Here is a 21,192-nt window from a genome sequence, read left to right on the forward strand (position 1 = left end):
TCGTGTTTGCGGGGTAATGCAGGAAAGTCGGGGTAGCCCAGGCCGGGGGAAATTAGGGAATCCGGGGTAAATCAGGGAGTCTGGGGTAGTCGAGCGAGCTTCGGGGCAAAGACGGACGTCGCCCGAGCCGAATAAAGCATACAGAGCACCGTGATATGCAATAACGAAGAGCCCCTGAAATAGCCATCGAAAGTACACCTCTACCGTACCGCAGGATCTCGTTTTCTCATCACAACACCATTGAATCATCACTATGTCCCCATACGTACGTTGCAGCTCCTTCCCGAGTCTCGTCATTCGCGCTCACGATCAATAGAAATGGCCCCTTTGGTGGCGCCTCGTTATCCTTTTCAACGTTAGCTTCTACAACCTTCTCGGCAATGCTTGGTCTGCTGGCCTGTCACCCATTTTCGAGTTGGTCATGAAGGAGTTCAACTGCTCCCAGTCGCAGGCTTCGGATCTGACTACTTTTTCCATCTTGATGCTGGGAATATCGGTATGTTTGGCCCCCGTCCACGCATGCCAGCTCCTTGTTGAGTTGTCCAGTGGCTGACGCGTTTGTTTAGAATCTGTTCGCCCTCCCCTTAGTCGTTCTTTTCGGGAAACGATACACGATCCTCGCGTCATTGACCCTCTTCATCGTCTTCAATATCTGGTCCGGCGAGGCTTCCGACTATGAATCTCTGAAAGTTTCTCGTATCCTTGGCGGTCTCGCCGGGGGGTTGGTTGAAGCCCTTGGCCCGACCATAGTACACGAGACTTTCAGAGATCATCAGCTCGCTCGAGCCATGGCAGTCTATGTCGGTTGCCTAGCAGCTGGGTCTGCGTTGGGACCTATTTTCTCCGGTATCGTCGCCCAACACCAAGGAAGCTGGAGATGGTATCTGAGGATCCTTTCCATTGCTACCAGTCTTAACCTACTGGCGTCGATTCTTATGCTTCCCGAGACTACCCACAAGCCAGAGCTGACAAACGACACTGGATCGGACTCTGGAACGTCTAATCCGAAGGCGACAAGCTCTATCGTCGAGAACGCCCCAACCACAGCGACCACGCCCGAGCCTACTGTCTCATCTCGAACCGAGTGGATATCGCTATCCTTTACAAAGAAACCCATGCCGTTGGAATGGAGCCGAGCACTTCCGGCTTTCTTCGAACCGCTGCAGATGCTGATCGTGCCTCGAGTTCTGGTCACTGTCTACGTCTTTGGACTTACCATCGGCTGGACAGTGATTATCTCGATCCTGTTGGGTATGACATATGCCCAGCCACCGTTGCTATGGGGTTCGCAGTCAATCGGCCTCCTCAATGTTGCACCTCTGTTGGGTCTCCTTATTGGACTTCCATTTGGCGGCTACCTTTCAGATATTTTGTTCATACGATCGGCGACAGATGGCAGGGGCCCTAGCCCTGCAAGCCGTCTGCCAGTCGCCCTTCTCGGCATGCTCATCAGTCCTTCAGGCTGCTTGGTTCTTGGCTACGGTCTCAAACACCCTGACACCTGGATCCAAGTATGTGTAGGATGGGGTATGCTGGCCTTTGGATTGACAGCCTCAGCAAACGTCCTGCTTGCTTACGCTGTTAATACCATCCCATCACGTGCTGGAGACATCGGAGTTCTTGTCAATTTCATGAAGAATACGGTCGCTTTTGGAGTATCATACGCTTCGCTTCCTTGGATGAATGGAGTTGGTCCCGTCAAACAGTTTGCTACAATGGCAGCGTTGCTCTGGGTTGGATATCTGATGGTTTTTCCGGTTTGGTTGCATGGCAAGACTCTCTTTAAGAGATCATACACCAACTCTCTGGCTTGATAGTATAGCTGGTCACCCGCATCATTTAGTTAGCAGATAACTAGAAATCTTAACAAGTTTCCTTCTACACATGGTATTTATTACTACTACATGCAGACTATTCCCTAATATATTACAAAATAGGTCTACTAGAACTATGCACTGTGTTTTCTCTTAAAATAGTCTCCCGTGTAATGCAAATACTAACTGATCTTATTCCCTTTCTTAGGTACTCGTAATTCTAAGTAATCACCCCTTTTAATTAACCTTATATACTTATGACATAGGACGAAGATGAGACAGCCGAGAAGCTCAAACTGCTTTTCCGCTTGGACGCCCGGTCTGATGCCTCCCTACTGAGCGGCCTGGATCGACGGGTCTCGTGCCGCGTACTCAATCAAGTTGGCAAGGAGATTTTGGTGACCAAGGCGGTCGACACCGAAGAGAAGCCGCTGGAAGAGATTCCTCTGCGAGAGGATGACGAGCCAACATACTAGGGCTGGAAGAGAATGGGGACGCTGGAGCTGTGGAATGAGCTAGGGTTTGCCGAGGTTATCAATGCATGGCCTGGGCGGTTCATCAAGCGGACCTTGATGAGCAAGTGTGGGAAGGGAGCGACGCAGATTTATTGCTAGTACTTGGATGACTCGCTGGAAAATGACTGTCACTTGTTGTTGGATTAGTCCCGTCCTGCATGACGCTTCGTCAAAGTCTGTTAATACAGAGACTAGGCTGAATCCTCTGGTTGTATGGTTCGTCATGAGGGCATCTCCACTCGACTACTGGGTCAGATATGTGGTCAAATATTGGGAATACGTGGAATAATGCAAATGCTGGTGGTACTGCCATCACACTCTCTTACCACGTGCACTCGTCACAGGGGCGCCAACTTGCCAGGGAGCGGTGTTTGCAAGCGTACGGAAGGCATGGGCAAGTCAGAGCACGCACCGTTTTAGAATCTACTTGCAGCTGGAGAAAATGCATTTCTTGGACAATACCACCTACAAATGCCATAGGCTATCCTGACATTGAATATGTAGCTCTTATTACCATTCTTTGAGCTTCCAACTTCTGAGGCTAATACAAAAATTCTACTTATTGGGCCAGATTGTATACGGAACACGCAGTTATGCTGGTTATTCTACTCATGTAAGAGGCCGCATTTGCCAATACCTCGTTGAGCCAATTTACAATAAACTTGTGTTTGGCCCTCGAGGTCATTGTATGGACTGTAAAGCCGGGGAACCATCGGTGTGGACCACCCGTTCATCAACCGAGTCCCGAAAGTCTATTCTCTTACCATCCGGGCTCGCTTCCGCCAATCTCCTCCCCGATCGGGTTTATCGTCCTCCGTCTTCTTGTAAATCCGATTTGGCCTTATGCAGCGTTTTTGACCAAGTTGTAAATCCGATACGGGGCTATGTACCAATATTCCCGAAGCACTTTCTTCATGTATTCATAGTACCGTCTTTCAATACCAAGTATGTATATCTAGTGAGACGTGGAAGCATCGTGCTGGATTCATAGACTAACAAGAACTTGCAGTCGATACCACGCCTCTTCCCTTTCTCTTCTCGCCTACTCCTATCATCAGCATCCTCGCTCAAATGCCTTCTGTACTTCCCAAAGACACCGACGGTCGGCCTTTTGTGGCTTGCATCATCGATGGCCAGCCCCTCGCCAAGTCTCACCGACCATACATTCCGATCTTCTCTTCCCAGAAACAGGAGACTGTTCATTTCAGCCAGTCTGTCGAAGCCAGCACCGCTGTCTTGGCTGTTGAGTCCTCATGGAAAGCTTTCCAAACTTACCGGAAGACTCCTACCGATGAAAGACGCCGCTTGTTGACTAAAGCTGCAGAGCTCTTTGACAGTGGAATCAGCGATGCAATGCACCGACAGATGACTGAAACCAGTTGCAACGAGGATTGGGCAAAGATGAATGCTGGCAGCATGTCTGTTATTTGTCAAGAGTTGGCCGCTGCCTTGGAGGACCCCTCGGATCCGGCTCACGATGAACGGAGCATCGTGGTGAGAGAGCCGATTGGACCGGTTCTATCCATCATTCCGTATGTCAATTCCAAGGCAACTCCACTTCTGTATGGTTACTGACGTTTTGTTCCGCAGGTGGAACGGCGCGCTGCTGCTCGCTGTCCGCGCCGTGGCGACCGCCCTAGCTGCTGGCTGCACCGTGATTCTCAAGGCCTCAGAGATGTGCCCCTGGACACATCAGTTTGTGGCAGAAACCTTTCTCGAAGCCGGATTTCCAAAGGGCTCTGTTAATCTCATTGTGTCATCGCGTGGAACAGCAGCAGAAATCACCGAGACCGTCATCTCGCATCCCCACCTGCGCAAGATTGAGTTCATCGGAAGTCCAGTGGTAGGCAAATCTATTGGGGCCATGGCAGCAAAGTACCTGAAGCCTACGATCATGGAGCTTGGGGACCAGAGTCCTCTTGTTGTCCTTGAGGATGCTGATTTGTCCAAGGCAGCCCAAGCCTGTGCCCAGGGGGCGACGCTGCTTCATGGCCAGGTATGTTTCTCAACAGAACGAATTATCGTTGTTTCGTCGGTCAAGGACAAGTTCTACTCTCTCCTCACTGAGGCCATCAATTCCTTGCCCTCGGCTGGTTTTGCAGTTTCCAATACCTTTGCCGATAAAGCATATGTGGCAGTCCAAGATGCATTGTCACAGGGAGCAAGAGTTGTCGCCGGCAGCTCCCAGCGGCTTGGTCCGGCATCAATGGCATCATCCATCTTGGCCGATGTACCACGGGAGTCAATCTTGTCAAGCCAGGAGGGCTTCGCACCTACAGCCTTTGTTGTTGAAGTCGAGAACGATGAAGAAGCTATTGCCGAAGCAAACTCGCGAGAGGGAGGCATGTCGGCGGCGATCTTTACGAGCAACCGAGAACGGGCCATTGCCCTAGCCAAAGAGCTGGAATTCGGAATGGTTCAGATCAACGATATGACCTTGGCTATCAAGCGTAAGTCTAGGGTATTCCTATTGATGTTCTGTTTACTAATATGTCATGCTTCTTGCAGCGAGTATCAAGGGGCCCGCAACTTGTACCAAGGGTAGTGGATGGGGTTGTGCTGGTGGGAAATATGGAATCGAAGAGTTTATTCACTACAAGGCTATCACTTTTGGAGATTAGAGTTCAATGCAGAAGAGGGAAAGGCCAACACCGGTCGCATTGGTTGGTTAAAGAAAGAGCCTCAAGGTGACAACGTCGACCCAGCCAGCCCTGTCAAATGTCTGCCACGTGAAACGAACAACTTCTGAGTCTGGCGCGAAGAAAACTTAGCCAACCACAGGAAACAGTAAGCAATCCACAGTAACATGTCCGAAATTACTGTGGATTCTGCTTCCAATTTTTGCTGATAGCCTGTGAATAGCGTGCCACACTATTGGCGCCCATTGTGGACTGCCAGAGTCTGGACCTCGTGGCTTGACTGGCAGCATCTGCCAACAGTTCGACCAACACCAGACTCGTTAAAAAACCCAGCACTCTCCTCAATCGAATGGACTGAAATGGTTGTGCTAGCCGAGCCGAAGGTGAACACATAGACAGGCTCTGGCAGAGGTCGCGATGCAAGGGCTGAGATGCTATCTACGAGACCTAGTGTTTACAGAATGCCCCATAGCGCTAATGGCTGGAATAGGTACACCATAGTTCTAGAAGTGTCAATCAACCACCGGAGAAATCGTACGTTTGAGATAAAGCGCTTCCTAATAGAGCGGTCAGAATGCGAGGCCGTCGTTTAGACACAAGGGGCTCCTCTCGCTCGGGAAAAGCCTCAATTTATTAAGAGAACTAGTCCAGCACCATTGCCTGCAGCTGAAGCCGACAGCCGGCCGTTTGCTTGGTGTGGCGCCAAAGGCGCTCGATAGTCAACAGGGTTGATTATTGTGGCTTCGCACAAGAGTCCGCTTTACAATAGCGACAAGCTGAATGCCTCGATCAGGACACACTACTCGTTCCTACGACCTATTCGAATTTTTGGGTCCACCATGTTAGGGGATCACCGAAGGCCCGTTGAGTCTAGACAAACCTCACAAAGGGTTTATCACCAGGCTGTTGCCCGCCAAACCTCAACCCCCACAAGTTCAACTTGGAACCTCCCATCTTGTCATCCGACCTTTACAATCGTTTCAAAACTTCGACAAGATGCGTTTCGTCGGCACGTTCGCCGCCTTGGCCCTGGCCGGTTCCGTTTCGGCCGGCCCCTGCAGACCTGCCTCTTCTTCGACCCTGAGCGCTACCACTTCAAGCGCATCCGCCACCTCCACCTCCGGTCACGGTTCGGGGCCTATCGTCAATGAGATCGAGGGCGGAGACTTCCGGAGGAGGTCCAACTCGCCCAGCGGCATCTCCAACTTTGTTGTTGAAGGCCAGGGCAGCTACGTCGAGGGTGGAGGTTACACAGGCGGCGGAAGCACGGAGAAGAACTGTGCTAGCCTGGAGGCGGCCAGCACTCAGCCTGGCCCAGGAAAGCGAGATGTGGGACAATATGCGGCCATCTCTCAACAGCTCACCAACCTCCAGGCTGGATCAGCCTACACTGTTCAGTTCTTCTACGCTGTTCAGTCCAGTGCTCAGTCTGGTGCCTGCAGGATTGAGGCTTCCTTTGGATCCAATGTCTTCACCTCGACCCCTTACTTCCCTAGCTCCAACGCCCCCTCGTCCTGGGCTTCTTCCACCGTCTCCACCAACATTCAGGTCACCCAGGGACAGATGAGCTTCGCCCTGACCTGTGTCGGTGGTGGCTCTGCTCAAGTCTACATCGACTCCATCTTTGTCTCCAACCAGGTGACTCCTGAGACTATTGGCGACGCCGATCTTGTGTTTGATGCTGCTGGTACCGAGACCAGCCAGCTACCTTCTACCACCAGCACCGAGGCCGCCACCGAGCCCAACACTGAAGCCACTACTGAGGCTACGTCTGAGGCTACCACTGAGGCTGTCACTGATGCTACCAGTGTAGCTTCAAGCGACGCTGTCAGCTCCGACTCGGCTACCGAAGCGACTACTGAGGCGAGCACCGAGACAGCTACTGAGGAGGGAAACACCTCAGAGACTGCCCCGGCCTCTGAATCCACTTCTGAGGAACAGGGTACTTCTGCTACTGAAACTGCAACCGAGACAGACTCTGAAGAGAGTACTTCTGTTGCCAGCACGGCATCAGAGACGACCATTGAAGAGACCACTTCAGTTGCCGCCACATCAACCGAGACCAGTGCCGAGGAGACTGTTTCCACAACCGAGACCGGAGCTGAAGAGACCACAACTGCGCAAGAGACTACCTTCTCCACCACTACTTTGGAGACCAGCACCGAGGCGGAGGAGACCACATCCGAGACCCTGATCCCAACATCTACCACTCCCACATCTACCCAGCTCATCTGCCCCTCAGGCGTGTCCGCTCCCGGAGGTTGCTACGTCCCCGACGAAGTCCCCGGAACACCAACCTGCTTCCAAGTCGGCTTCGTCTCTGGAGCCGTAGATGTCCAGTACCAGGACATGAAGACTCCCGTTCAAGAGTGGCAAACCTGCGCTTCCGCCTGTGCCGACAAGCCAGGCTGTCTCTCTTTCGGATACGACGACGAGAACCCCGACAGGTATTGCGCTCTATACGCATCTAGGCTGGATTGGTCTTTCGCCCCAATGAGTCAAGGTCTTACCTGGACTGAGATGGACTGCATCAAGTGCATTGAGTGCGAGGATGCCCCTATTCCTACTGAGACTGGTGTCGCTGAAGCCGGAGATCCGCCGGTTCAGCCTGAGACCCAAACATTGGATACGAGTTTTTAGTTAGGCATAGCTCATAGACAATTTTTCGATCAATATTTTATAGAACATGTACATTCTTCTTTTCATCACCTTTCTCTCCTCTTTCCTTGTCATTTATGAGACTGGTCATCAATCCAGACACCATTTGGGCCAATCAAGACACGTTTCCATGCAATTACCGCCATCCAGTCAGCACTAACAGCCCGAGCGCGACGCCCAATAACCCTTTACCAGCCCGTGCACCAATTTGCCTGTGCTCGAGATAGCGCACTAACTCCTAGAAATGTCAATCTAAGGCTAAACGCAGTAGCCCCGTTGACTCCTCTTCCTCACTTCTTCCTCTTGCTTTCATTTTTCTCTAACTCTCTTCAATCCCTGAAACTACAATCATCATAGTGAATTATTCATCATGGCGCCTCCTAAGCCAGCTAGAGACTATGTCTACTTGCTCGTCGTGCTCTTGCACTTGAGTGCGATGCTTGGTGAGCGCCCAACGCCTCAACAAGTCCGTGAAACTGACAACAATGTCCAGGCGTTGATTTTGTCCCATTCTATCCCCAGTCTCTCTGCCAACCCCCAGGCTCACCTCTCCACTTTCTCATTGCCTATCGCCAGTGGTACATCACCACAATGTCTGACCCGTACTACCATATTGAGACTCCTGGACACTTCTTCGATTTCCTTGTCTATGTCGAGCTGCTGGTGCAGTTCCCAATTGCTTTGTATCTCACTCAAGCACTGCTATCGAAACAGCGCCTCTCTGGCCCTGGTGAGCTTGCAGCCAGTGTCTACGGTATAGTCACCGGTCTCTGCACGGCCATTGTGTGTCACAACATGTATCACCTGGGTCCCGAGGTCATCAGTCATGAGGCCAAGCAGACTCTATTGTATGCGGCATACCTACCATATGCCGTGCTGCGTTAGTACTCCTAACATCTCCTCGTTTGACATATTTTAATCCTATACAAGCTATTACAATGGCCTTGGATATGCATTCTCGCCTTCTGGCTCGGCTTCGGACTTCATCTCAGCTCAAGCAAGATTAAATTTGAGAGGCTTTTTCGAGGCAAGTGACCAGCAAGAGGAGGCCGGTGAATAGTCGAGAACGGATGAGTTCCGTGCGCGTCGGAAACTTCAAGGAGGGGAGAAGAGCGAATCAGAGCGTCCGATAGACGGTTTTGGGTGTTCATGGCGGTGTGTTTACCAGCGATTTCGATTAAGAAGTTACTACGAGTTAAGCGTGTTCAGATCGTTGATGTCATCTTCGCCTTTTCCATAGCTGTCCACCTTCTTGTAGAGCTTGATAGACTTTTCAGTCATACGGTCAATCATGACGACGGAAGAGATTTGAAAGAGGGCGCCCCGCCCCTCAATGTTGAGCGTTGCAGGCCTCCCAGAACTACTGAAGGCATTTCCTCCAATATTCTGGGCTTCCTGGATGGCAGCCAGTTCAGTCGGTTGAATGGCCGTCCCCAGGAGGAAGATGTTTGAGACGGGGAAAGCTTATAATGGGTCCTTTTGGTACAGTTCCTGGAGACGAGTGTACTGCCCCATTGCCCTCTTGTAGGTGAAGGCTGTAGAGTTTAAGGACCAGTCCTGGATCCCCAACTTGTCCTGGAAAGACTGCGTGTATCGCACCATCCCGAGAGCCTCCTGCCAGCTCTGGGTCTTCCACAAGTTGCTTAGGTCCTTAAGATGTCGGCGGTCAATCTCGGAAAGATTCTTGCTCTTCTTGTTCGGGTAGCTCGTGAAGTAAAACGTCATGTCACAGTCCTTGGCCTGCGCCACGATCAACAAGACAGTGGCCACCAACAAGATTACACATCGAGTCTCAGAAGACAGCGAGTGGCTAGACTCAATGAAGATATTGAAATGACGGTCGCCCAAGACGTTGAAGGCGCCCTTGGTTCCATGCTTAGAGAAGTTCTCAGCGTCCAGAATGGTTCGCAGGATGTAGTCGACCGATGCCTCAGGGTGATAATCAGGCAGCTCTGCATCCTCGACCACTTGTTTAAGCTTAAAATTGGGTTGATTCTGAAGTACCTAAATATGAACGCAATTCATTTGTTTGAGGTGTGCCAGGGTTATGTGGAACGGGTTGATAGGTGAGCTCGTCTATAAGGGGGAAAGGGGATGACAGAAAAGAAGATATCAAGAGCAAACCATGGGCACTAGGCAGGGGTTTTTATCTTTGATTTCGTACATTTGACGAAGGCACATGAGCTCTTCTGGTGACGTACCTCGAAAGGGCTGTCTCGGTTAAGGTTATCGCTGTGCATAGCATCGGGCCGTCTCTGAATGCCCGTAAATACAAGCTCTGTGCCCTCTGTCACAATCATGTCGCTCTATGATATAAGCCAATACCATCTATCCCTCAAAAAGATGACGATAAAATGAAACATCTTGGAAAACAGTCCTGTATCAGCTCATGAACACCAAGAACGGGCAAAGATCTCGAAGGGTTTCAGATATTTTGCGACCTCGCAGTTGTGAAGATACTTTCTACTGTCACGTAGTGTGGCGGCACAACTGCAGCATTCATGCATCGCGATTAATCTCTCCAACAAGGCAAAAGACCCGAGTACTTTCGCGTGACCTACTGCATGGTGAACGGAGAAGAAATGCAATTTCTGCCTTATCAATCAGGGCACGTGTCTTCTCGTAGAGTTGGAGAGTCAGATACAAGAGCAAAGACACGGCTCAACGTTCTCTCGTAGTGCCTTAATATCGGCTCATTCTATTCACATGATCCCTCTCACTGATCATTCACGCTTTCGCCGTCAGCCAACTTCCAGCCTTGATTCTCAGCCCGGTGCAACGCTTTGTCAAGATGCTGTTGGAAAGTGATCGGACAGGTTCGTCCAGAATGACGTGGTCATTGGATCTCTCGCGGCGCGGGCGTCTTTCAGCGCAACCTCCAATTTGCTAATTTCTAGTTCATGTTATCAAGACGTGAGGTGAGGGATTGTTCTAAAGCACCTAGTATTGACCAAGATGCCTATTACCATTCATCGCAGACTGGAGATGGTGCGCGTGTCATTTGTAGCTTTGTTGGCTCCGCGTCACGCGTGCGTGTCGCGTTTGCTATGGAACCAATTTCTGGTGGAGTCGAGCACGTGAATTACCCACATCCCCTCTCCACGTGATCCGGCGATGACTTTTCAAAGTGACAATGACGTCATGACTACCCTAGACTGGAATGGAAATTCATTATTGTTATATGTTTCCAGCTCGGAGAGCGTGGCCTCGGGCTACCAGGTGTTTTTCTACTTGTATACACAGTGAATGAGCTTCGAATTTGCCAAGCGAGCAGTTGCTCATCGCCAGTTCCCTCAATCGGTGTAAACGTGTCAGCTACACGAAAGAAAGTGCACATGTTGCGATATCGTCTCTCACGCGACATGTTCCTGCACCACAACTCGTCGGCTCGCCAATATCCCTTGCGAAAGCCTGTTTCAACAATCTATCTCTGAGGTGAGATTTTAGTTCGGATGATTATCCGTGTCCGGCTTATCCGTTGTCAAACCTGTTTTTCGATTGGCTTGTGAAGCATCAGGTGTGACGCCTACCACGTCGTCCTGGAAGAACGAGCCAATCCAAAACTTGGGATTCCGAGCTGCTCAATGAGGGGACGGGCGCGCGCGCTCTTGAGACATCCTACGTAAGCTTCTCGAGGGGCTTTGCTGAGTCCGAGAGCTGATCTTCTGCTGAGAACATAATAAGAGAGTGGTATCGCGCTGGCCTGAAACATCCGCGATAAATCTCTTTAACTATACCCAAGCTTGCATTTGTACATTTGCACACAAACTTGATTGTGGTAGGAAATGATGGAGAAAACCACAGTGGCAGTCATTGGCGCTGGCAAGTATTTTCAACTAGGTATTAAATCAGCCTGCTCATACTATAGCAGGCCCTACAGGAATCTCCATGCTCAAGCAGCTACTTGAGGATGGATTCGATGTTACACTATTTGAGAGACGAGACAAAGTTGGAGGGCTTTGGGCTTATGATGCAGATCATGGATGGACAACGGCTCTGAAAGGTGATAGCCATTTCTCACCATCTGCCGCGAAGTCTGTTGACGGAAATGCGAAATAAGAGACTCGTGCGAATATCAGCAAGTATACTTGTGGATTCACAGACTTTCCGATGCCAGATAGTGCGTTCTTCACTCCAAGTCTCGCTGGTATGCAACTGACTATTCCATAGAATATCCTCCTCACCTCAGTCGAGGACAGTTCCAGGAGTTCATGCAAGACTATGTTGATCACTTCGACCTGACTCGATACATCGTATTCAACACCAGCGTTAAGCTCGTTCAGCGCAATGAGGATGATACAAAGTGGACCCTTCAGCTTGAGAGAGTAGAAACCGGAGAGACCGAAACACGAGACTTTGACAAGATCGTCTTTTGCCATGGATATCAGACAGAGAAGAAAATGCCACATTTTCCAGGGCAAGAGACGTATGAGGGAGAAATAGTGCATTCACAGCAATACCGAAGGTCAGTGAACTCAAACCTCAGAGACTGGTTCCGGGAGCGCATGTTGGGACATCAACAGCTGTGAGCTCAGATACAGTAACAAGATCATTGCTAATAGCCAACAGCCCTGAGGCTTACCAAGACAAGACTGTGGTACTCCTTGGCCTCGCAACCACCACGGGCGAGATTGCCCCTCAACTCATCAGCACTGCTCGAAAGGTGTACGTCTCTCACCGAAGCGGCCAGATCGTCGTGAAGCGGTACCGCAACGGACGGCCAACAGATCTCATCATCTCATGGAGACGCCGCAATATCAGCCAATGGATTGCCCGCAACTTGCCAGCTCTTCACAGAAACATGGCAAACTGGGCAGCTTCATTGCTCGCCTCGCGGACTGCTGGCTTCAAGATAGACCCAGAATGGCGTCTAAAGCCATTTCCCAGCATCACTCTGCGGTTGCCTGGTCTGATCGAGGACTGTCTTCCTCACCTACAAGATGGAAGCTTGACGAGTTTGCATGGTATCAAGCGATTTATTGGTGGAAAGTCGATCGAATTTGATGATGGTACAGTGCTGGATGATGTTGACAGCGTTATCTTCACAACAGGTTACTGTGCCGACTTTTCCCTGACACCATTCATTGAAACCAGCACCCCTAAAGCCCATAATTACGGAGGCCCTCCGATTCACCGGTTATACATGAACGTCTTTCCGCCCAAGTATGCCGATAGCTGCGCAATGCTGTGCTACTCGGCGTTTGGGAAGAACAACGGCTTCTCATTCAGCGACGTCATGAGTATGGCCATCTCAAACGTCTGGCGGGGCGTGAGCGACTTGCCTTCATACAATGAGATGGAACAATGGGTAGACACACATCAAGACTGGGTTGCAAAGAATTGGTCAATTGAGCCCCGATTGGACGTCAGCATGGTGAAACAGTACGAATTTCAGCCCTGGATGCACAAACAAGCCGGAACAGGCATGGAGAATCTGGGCTGGGGCTGGGCGGGATGGAAGTTTTGGTGGAAGGATAGAGAGATGTACAACTTGATGAACCACGGCGTTGAGACAGCGCACATGTTTCGGTATTTTGAGACAGGGAAGAGGAGGACCTGGGAGGGGGCGAGGGATGAGATTATTCATCAGAACAAGATGGTTGAGGAGACGTTTGCAAACTCGAAGAAGGTTAGGGAGGACTAGTGCTGGTGTGAGATACTGGTTATACGTGAGATTGGGACAATTATTTTATGTAGTGTATGGGAACTTATCAACTGTTGAAGAGACATCATCGTTTGAGCTAAAGCATGTCTATTCATCTTTCGATCATGACTCTGGGCTGCCATGCGTACATCAAACTATGTCCAAGACATCTTGCAGATGCTCAGCTCTTATCTTGTGATGATTTAAAGTTGTTTCATTCCAGTGTAACCTGGGTTAGCATACCGTTGATCATCTTAGCCAGATATCTCTAGCAAAATCGACAAATCTTGTGCTAGATAGGCTTCGTTGAAAGTGATGTGAGTGACATAACATCGGTTGCACCAAGTGACATTTGATCAGGCCAGGACCTCTGAATATCCATTAGATCCGATGCCATATCGCCGACCTATGGCTCTGAATCGGCTACTCTCGACTTGAATAATGTTACATCAATCTTGAATCGTGGCATCAACGACGCGCTGAATGTTGAATAAAGTGCGCTCTAGGTGAACTAATCCGAGTCATAAAGAAGGGAATAATTGATGGATTAAGACCGGTAGCCGCGTTATGCGAATCCCACGAATGAAGACAGCTTCTGATCCTGAGATACGATTGGTTTCTCGATAAAGCACTAACGCAGGCGGTGTTGATAGCCAGCCGCCACATGTCGTGAAGGTTGTGCCACCCTTGCTCGGACTGACGGGATCAGCACGCATAGTCTCTTGTGACATCTTGGACGGTTCATCGTGAGCTCTGAAGGAAACATGAAAATAACCTTATCTACTCGCAATCTATCTTGACTTTCTCGCATCTTCTAAAATCATGTGCGCCCCCTTCTCCGCTATGGCATACACAGTAGCTTGAATGTGTGCACTGATCTGTAGCGGCATGACACTCGCATCGACCACCCTCAGTCCCCTGACGCCGTAGACACGCAGACGGTCGTCGACGACGCCGCCCCGGATGCCGGCACGCCCACCCATGGCACAAGTGCCTACTGGGTGCCAATCGGTAATTGTATTGTCAGAGATCCACTCCTCGAGGCGTTGATCGTCTCGAAGCGTTGCCAAGGACGGAGAGGCTGGCGCGCGGATGATGCCGGCCAGGGGCTCCGTGTGGACGATGCGGTCCAGAAACTGCGCCGCCTCCTTCATCACGTCCAAGTCTAGCGCCCCGTGTGCGCCACCGTAGTAGCGCGGGTCGATGCTGGGGTGGTCCTCTCCCGACGTGGAGGAGGGCGGGATGTGGATTGACCCGACGGAGAAGGGATATTGGAGGATCTGGAGCATTGTGCCGTACCTTTTGCCGTCTTGGCCTTGGAAGAAGGGGTTCCAGTTGCCAAGGTCAAAGATGTACTCAATCTGGCCTAGCTTGGACTCGCCATTGAGTCGCTGCTTCAAGATGGCCTTCTTGTCGGCATCGAATGCCGTCAGCTTATCAGCCTTGGCAGAGAGCTGAGCTAGAGTCTCTTCAGGCACAAAGTGGTTGAGGGGGACGTAGCAGAGAGAGCAGGGTAGGATCGTCAGTGGACCGGCCTTGTCTTGAGAATACCTTTCCCACGCGACAGCGGCGAGCTTCTCATCTGTCAGTAGATCGTCTCGATTAGCGAGAAGAGGGTCGACTTCAAATATCGCCGCCAACACTGTCGATCTCTCACGTTAGCAGACAAGTTTGAGGAAAGATTTGGGTGCTTACTCAAGTGGTCCTGGAGATTCTCTCCCACCGTCGGGCTGTCAACTTTGACCGGCACCTTAGCCTGAGCCAGAACCTTGGGATTGCCGATCCCGGAGAGTTCAAGGATCTGCGGTGACTTGATGGTTCCAGCAGACAGGATAACCTCGCGGGACACCGAGACAGTGTGTTCCTGTTCCTTGCATGAGAAGCGGACGCCCGTGGCCACATATTGGCCCTCGAACTCCTGCAGAACAATCTCATTTACCGTAGCGTCGGTCAGAATGTGCAGATTGTTCCTTGCGGCCGAGCAGTAGCCAGTTGAAAATGAACGAGTGGCTGATCGAGGGTCTACGGCGTTGACGCATGTCCAGACGCCGACATTGGAACCCCCAACATGGGATGAGTTAGTCTCGACGCCGACTGCATTGAGAGTCGGATGCCAGAGACTGTGCGTGGGGGAATAGTCGGTGGGATACGAGACTTGGATTGGACCCGAGGAGCCAAACGTGTCTGCGTCGTGGGAGACATTCTGCAGCTTCTGTACATGAGCACTTGGAGGGTGGAATGTCTCTGATTTCTTGAAAAATGGCCTGTTCAGCTCAAACTTGGTTAACGACCAATGCAAACAAGGAATCCTTGATGAGAGATGGATGCACTCACAGAAGACCTTCCCAACCCCACCCTTCGTTTCCCAGGGCCTCCCATGCATCGTAATCATCCTTGCTGGCGCGGTTCCAGGCCATGTAGTTGAGAGCGCTAGTACCTCCCAGAACTCTGCCTCTGGGCCAGGGCAGAGTGCGCCCCTTGAGGCCCTGCTGCGGCACCGTTGCGAGGTGCCAATCGTGGCGGCCGCCCAGTGACCTCCCGTACAGGCCTGGGACGTCAATCTCGTCCTCGCCCTGGGCGACGACGCCTCCCGCCTCGATGACACCAACCGTGTAAGAGGCATCAGACTCTGCGAGACGCGAGGCGACAGCCAGACCGGCGGTGCCCCCACCGACGATCAGGAAGTCAAAGGTGCGGTGGCTGAAGTCGTCAGCGTCCACAGCTGTCCGTGGGGTCGTCATGGTTGGTTGGAGATGGGCAATGCGCTGGAGAAGCTAATCAGGTGCTACGTTAGAGTCTTATACACGGTAGATTCGGTGGTGCGAGCAATGGCGCTGGCGGAGACGATAATGGACGAGAATAAATCGCCCATGGAGAGGAAATTTGCTAGCGTGAAGATGGCTGTGTCTCAGGCTGCACACTTTATTCGTCGAGGGTGCATATCGACAAGGTGGAAATAGAAGGGGCTATAGGTACGAAGTACTGTAACTGGGCACGACGCGCGCAAGGCCTGTTTGCAGGCCCCCTGCTGGCCCGTCTTGCTTTTGCTTCCTCTTATCGTAGCATACGAAGCACTCGAACCATGGGTTTGCGCTAAATGGGTTATTTCATCCAGTAGCACGGCCACTAAGCCTTCCCCATCCCCCGAGCTGAAAGGTACGGAGGATGCGCTGGATAAGGATGATCCCTGGAACGAGGGACGGAAAAACCGGAGAATTCCGGCAGTACGAAGGAGCAGGCTCAAATCCTCTGTTGGTCGAGGGGATAATGCTGTATTTATGGAACCAACAGCGAGAGAACCACTTTAGATGGAACCTAATCTACGTGTCAATAAATGCTAATTGAGCCTCGTTGAGGCTCTGTAAATCACACATTACTATCATCATCGTCATCATCCAAGAAGCTCAAGAATCTCGCAATATTCGCATCCCTCCATCTCCATCGTGTGGCCCCGGGGAGCTAAGCTTTTGCCTAGCCGGCGCGGGGAGCCAGGGCCGTCTTCCGACCCGCGGTCTCGAGCGCCTTCGATGTCACCGTAATTTAGGCCCCAGCGTTTTTAGTCTAGATCTGGTGGTGGCTGCTCGGACTCGAGGTTAAAATCCAGCCGGTTAAAGAGACAAAGCAAGTTCCATGCGCACCAATATCCCGCATGCTAATCGCCCGGGTAGCTCAACACCGAAACGTGTGGTCTGGGAGCGAGACCATGGCCGAGAGCTTGACGCCGGTGTTGGGATGGTTTCCCCTGAACGGGGTTTGATTGTAAACGAAGCCGTTCCAATATTAAGCTTTCCTCTAGGGAAAATGTTGTTGGAATTTCTCCGCGAGATTTTTCGTTTCTTTCCCTTTTTTACAAGCGACAAGTCTGCTCTTGGCGGGCATGGAACGTTGAACTTGATCGTCCAACAATGGAATTTTTAGACTCGCTGTTGTTGGAGTCTTGGACTCTTTGGGTTGTTGGCTTGGCAGCTGTTGTCTGTCGACTGTGAGTCTTACTATTACCAAATATTTCTTGGCAAGAATCCCCTCGTTGACTGTTTACTTTGCAGAATAGCTCGACGGATGAAGATTGGAAAATGGAGTCTCTTGGCCATTGAAGATTATCTCATGGTCTTTGCTCTCGTACGCCACCATCCCATCCTTTCCATTCTGACTCTGCAGATCACTGACATCCTTCATCGATAGCTCAACTTTACCGGTGTTGTCGTCTGCATCAATCAAGTCGCCAAGAATGGCAGCAATTACTTGCCCCCCGATGTTGCCGCCAATCTTACGCCCGAGGGAGAAGCCCAAGCCATCTGGGGCAGCAAGATGACATTTGTCCTCGAGATCTTTACCCTCACGGCGACTTGGACAGTCAAGGCATGTCTGCTGTTGATGTATGGTCGGCTGACAGAAGGAACATCGACGCGACAACGCTGGGGAGTCAGGGTCGTCGCTGCGTACTGCGCCGTGACTTATGTGCTTGTCACGCTCATGTTTGTATTTTACTGGTGCAGTCCTACCTATGAGTATTGGAGGGTACCAGTCAAGATCAGTAAGTTGACATTTGTCGTGTCTATTTCTATTGCTAACAGTCTTCAGTGCAATGCGCGACGTATTATAACCACATGATCTTTGCGACGGCTTGCAACATTTCATCAGACTTGATGCTTCTTCTCGTTCCTATTCCTCTCATGATCAAGATTCGATTGCCACGCAAGAGGTGAGTAACCCTTAGAATTACTCAGTCGGCTTTACTGACAGCTACAGGAAAATTGGACTTTGCTGTGTCTTTGGTCTTGGCGTCTTCAACGTAAGAAGGCCATATCCCTTGTCACGCCTCAATCACTGACTGTTTAGATCCTCGCCGCCGTCTTGAACCGATACTACAACTTCAGCAACCCCAACTCATACGTCTTCCTGTACTGGTACGTCGCCGAGGTCGGCGTGGCCATGTGCGTCGGAAACCTGCCCCTCTGCTGGCCAGTAATCCGCCTCGCCCTCGGCTCCAAGGGCGACTCATCAAATCCTTCGTACCCAAACACATCATATCCCGACAGCTCGGGTCGTCGCATGCCCCAGAGCCGCCACACCTTGACCAGCAAGGCGTCGCTGTGGGCCAAGCTGGATGATGAGGATGGGAGGACGGAGCTCTCTCGCGAGCAAGGCAGCGAGATAGAGCTCGTGGGTCAGAATGTGCCTGATTTGGTGAAACAGCCTTATCAGACTGAAGCTGAGATCACGACTGGGCGTCCTCGACATGGACACAATTCGGGTGATCATATCATGGTGGTGACCAAGGTGGATATCACGACAAAGTAGGCGATGATTGTATATATCTACGGGTGCGATGGAAAGAGTTCCGGCGTTTTTTTCTTTTTTTTTTTTTCACTATTTCAACAACTGTACATGTAAAATATTAGATCTAGAACATCAAAATGAAGTGTAAAGTCCTCTGTCTTGGCAGCAGTGGGAATGCCTGTCTGCCCCTCTGGACCCTCCTCTAGCTCCGGCAGATTTCCTCTGGGCGCGCACCCCGCGGACTTGTTCCTTGGCTCCCGCCCAAGATTTCTTGGCTCCCGCTTGAGTCGGCAGCCCGTGCTGAGAGTGGCCCTGTCTAGCCTTGGTTCGTGCATGGGCGTGGTGGGTGAGTGGAGAAGAAGGCGTTAGCTCTTCGTAGTGGTTTCACCGCTGCTAATGCACAGTGAAAGCCAAATGTAACCAGGGTTCAGGGCCTCGATGCGTTTGGCCAGCGCAGACTCGCAGCAAAAGACAACGCAAGCCTCCATGCGTTGAATCCTTGGGGGCTGAAAGGACGGGGCCATGCTAGCAGTGAAACCATCCAGGCATCGCGTCGCTTACCCAAAAGGAAGCCCATTTGGCTAACGTAACGCGGGAGTGTGGCCACCGGTTATGCGCTCAAGTCATTAAAGAAAACTCTAAGCTGCTCCCTTTCCTGCAGGCTCTGGAAAAGAACGTCTTTCTAACCCAGCTCCCCTATTTTCTCCATCTTGCTGGACGTGTCTGTTTGTTGTACCATGCTGCACTGCATTCTGTAGCTCCCACACAGCCGTCCATCTGCACGTTCCATTCCTTCTTCTTTTCTTCTTCCTTTGTTCTGTCCTGCTTCTTTACATCCATCAAGATGACGGCTTCAAACCCTGATCCAGAGCTCGCTAACGAGAAGCGTGGCATGGTGAGCACGACGCCATCCACAGATGAAAACATGAGCTCGAGTGGGCAGCCCGACACATCGATGTCCTCCCTCAAGAAGCTCAACAACCGTATTGAGGGGCTCGCTGGCCTCGAGGCAAGAGGCATTGATCGTGTCTTGCCCAGTGAACGTCAGGCTCCATCCCATGCCGCTGATCTTCAGGTCGCTGTGCTGTGGTTCAGTGCCAACCTGTCGCTCAACAACCTCGCTACCGGTCTCTTTGGTCCAATGGTCTTTGGCTTGGGCTTCCTGGACAGCGCATTGCTTGCCGTCTTTGGAACTATTCTTGGCTCTTGTTCGACTGCATACATGGCAACATGGGGGCCGCAGAGCGGTAACCGAACCATGGTGAGATGACATGCCTGCATCTACTTTTATGCTTGTCTAACATTGGCCTTGTAGGTCGTCTTGCGTTATTTTATGGGATACTGGCCGGCCAAGCTGCCGACTCTTCTTAACGTCGTTCTCATGGTTGGATACACGACGATTGACTGCATTATTGGTGGTCAGGTCCTCTCTGCCGTGAGCGGTGGGAGCATGACAATCCAAGTGGGCATCATCGTCGTTGCCATTGTGACATTGACCATCGCCGTCTTTGGCATGCGCATCTTTCACAAATACGAACAGTATGCTACCCTCTTCCATCCTTGGTGTCACAAACTAATGCCATCCAGATATGCCTGGATCCCTCAGGTCGTTGTCCTCGCTGTTCTCATCGGAACTGCCGGTCCATACTTCGACGCTGCTGCCGAGCCTACCGTCACTGGCTCTACCCTTGCTGCCAACCGTCTCTCCTTTTTCACTCTCTGCTTTTACGTCCCCAACTCGTGGGCCGCTGCCGCCTCCGACTTTTACGTCTACTACCCCGAGCGCACTTCTCGTCTCAAGATCTTTCTCCTTACCACCACTGGCCTCACACTCTCTTTCAACCTTGTGTACCTCATTGCCATTGGTCTCGCTACCGGTCTTACCAACAACAAGGCCTGGACTGATGCCAATGCTGTCAGCACCGGTGCTTTGATCGTCGCTGCTTATGACCCTCTTCATGGCTTTGGACGTTTCTGCTCCGTCATTATCGCGCTTGGTGTCATCGCCAACAGCACCCCATCTATCTACTCTGCTGCTCTCGGATGCCAGGTCCTTGGTCGATATGGAAAGGCCGTTCCTCGCTGGTTCTGGTCTTGTGTCCTTACCCTCATTGCTTTGGTGCTCGCTATGGCTGGCCGCGAGCATCTACTTGTCATCTTCCAGAACTTTGTCGCCTTGATGGGTTACTGGGTTATGTTGATGATCTGCATAGTTGGAATGGAGCATGCTTTCTTCCGTGGCCGCAAGGGCTTCGACTGGACTGCCTGGGAGGACAAGTCTTACCTCCCAGTTGGATATGCCGCCTTTGCCAGCTTTATCCTTGGATGGGTTGGAGCTATTCTCGGCATGTCCCAGGTCTGGTACATTGGCCCCGTCTCTGAGGCTGCCTCACTGGCTGATCTCGGCATGTGGCTCGGGTGTGGATTTGCTCTCGTGACTTTCCCTATTCTGAGATTCATCGAGCTCAAGGTTGTCAAGCGATGAACATATTAGGGATTGATGAAGAATGAAAAGTTCCCGTACATACAATGAACTTGTAGATAAACAAACAAACTACCGAGAGTACAGAAATCTCCTTATAATACACTTCCAAAACAACCTAGATGTCTACTTACTTATACCATGTCTATCCCATCCTTGG

General features: G+C 51.2%; 9 protein-coding genes across 9 annotated transcripts; 7 read left to right on the forward strand and 2 right to left on the reverse strand.

The window, feature by feature from the left end:
• Positions 1-253: 253 nt before the first annotated feature.
• On the forward strand, positions 254-1,814 carry NCS57_01288300 (MFS domain-containing protein; the record flags this gene model as incomplete). Its single annotated transcript, XM_053062541.1, has 3 exons — positions 254-265; positions 317-496; positions 567-1,814. 3 exons carry the CDS (start codon positions 254-256, stop codon positions 1,812-1,814), a joined length of 1,440 nt encoding a protein of 479 aa, XP_052907436.1.
• A 1,586-nt stretch (positions 1,815-3,400) lies between these two features.
• NCS57_01288400 (Aldedh domain-containing protein) lies at positions 3,401-4,950 on the forward strand (the record flags this gene model as incomplete). The annotated part of the gene is made up of 3 exons (XM_053062542.1): positions 3,401-3,861; positions 3,920-4,779; positions 4,838-4,950. 3 exons carry the CDS (start codon positions 3,401-3,403, stop codon positions 4,948-4,950), a joined length of 1,434 nt encoding a protein of 477 aa, XP_052907437.1.
• A 1,014-nt stretch (positions 4,951-5,964) lies between these two features.
• Positions 5,965-7,608, forward strand: NCS57_01288500 (uncharacterized protein; the record flags this gene model as incomplete). The annotated part of the gene is made up of 1 exon (XM_053062543.1): positions 5,965-7,608. The coding sequence occupies one exon, from the start codon at positions 5,965-5,967 to the stop codon at positions 7,606-7,608; it is 1,644 nt and encodes a 547-aa protein (XP_052907438.1).
• A 388-nt stretch (positions 7,609-7,996) lies between these two features.
• Positions 7,997-8,633, forward strand: NCS57_01288600 (EXPERA domain-containing protein; the record flags this gene model as incomplete). The annotated part of the gene is made up of 3 exons (XM_053062544.1): positions 7,997-8,069; positions 8,120-8,506; positions 8,557-8,633. The coding sequence occupies 3 exons, from the start codon at positions 7,997-7,999 to the stop codon at positions 8,631-8,633; spliced, it is 537 nt and encodes a 178-aa protein (XP_052907439.1).
• A 457-nt stretch (positions 8,634-9,090) lies between these two features.
• NCS57_01288700 (uncharacterized protein) lies at positions 9,091-9,926 on the reverse strand (the record flags this gene model as incomplete). The annotated part of the gene is made up of 2 exons (XM_053062545.1): positions 9,091-9,630; positions 9,828-9,926. 2 exons carry the CDS (start codon positions 9,924-9,926, stop codon positions 9,091-9,093), a joined length of 639 nt encoding a protein of 212 aa, XP_052907440.1.
• Positions 9,927-11,411: 1,485 nt separating this feature from the next.
• NCS57_01288800 (uncharacterized protein) lies at positions 11,412-13,270 on the forward strand (the record flags this gene model as incomplete). The annotated part of the gene is made up of 5 exons (XM_053062546.1): positions 11,412-11,448; positions 11,498-11,629; positions 11,687-11,746; positions 11,797-12,151; positions 12,196-13,270. The coding sequence occupies 5 exons, from the start codon at positions 11,412-11,414 to the stop codon at positions 13,268-13,270; spliced, it is 1,659 nt and encodes a 552-aa protein (XP_052907441.1).
• A 791-nt stretch (positions 13,271-14,061) lies between these two features.
• Positions 14,062-16,017, reverse strand: NCS57_01288900 (uncharacterized protein; the record flags this gene model as incomplete). Its single annotated transcript, XM_053062547.1, has 3 exons — positions 15,605-16,017; positions 14,966-15,534; positions 14,062-14,912 (listed from the first exon to the last, which is right to left on the reverse strand). Exons 1-3 carry the CDS (start codon positions 16,009-16,011, stop codon positions 14,062-14,064), a joined length of 1,827 nt encoding a protein of 608 aa, XP_052907442.1. The 5' UTR covers positions 16,012-16,017.
• Positions 16,018-17,175: 1,158 nt separating this feature from the next.
• On the forward strand, positions 17,176-18,571 carry NCS57_01289000 (uncharacterized protein; the record flags this gene model as incomplete). The annotated part of the gene is made up of 6 exons (XM_053062548.1): positions 17,176-17,252; positions 17,317-17,389; positions 17,453-17,804; positions 17,852-17,972; positions 18,020-18,062; positions 18,110-18,571. The coding sequence occupies 6 exons, from the start codon at positions 17,176-17,178 to the stop codon at positions 18,569-18,571; spliced, it is 1,128 nt and encodes a 375-aa protein (XP_052907443.1).
• Positions 18,572-19,394: 823 nt separating this feature from the next.
• On the forward strand, positions 19,395-21,035 carry NCS57_01289100 (uncharacterized protein; the record flags this gene model as incomplete). Its single annotated transcript, XM_053062549.1, has 3 exons — positions 19,395-19,811; positions 19,866-20,089; positions 20,138-21,035. 3 exons carry the CDS (start codon positions 19,395-19,397, stop codon positions 21,033-21,035), a joined length of 1,539 nt encoding a protein of 512 aa, XP_052907444.1.
• Between the last annotated feature and the right edge of the window lie 157 nt (positions 21,036-21,192).

The sequence above is a fragment of the Fusarium keratoplasticum genome, chromosome 11, assembly GCF_025433545.1.
Source record: "Fusarium keratoplasticum isolate Fu6.1 chromosome 11, whole genome shotgun sequence".
Lineage (NCBI taxonomy): Eukaryota > Fungi > Ascomycota > Sordariomycetes > Hypocreales > Nectriaceae > Fusarium > Fusarium keratoplasticum.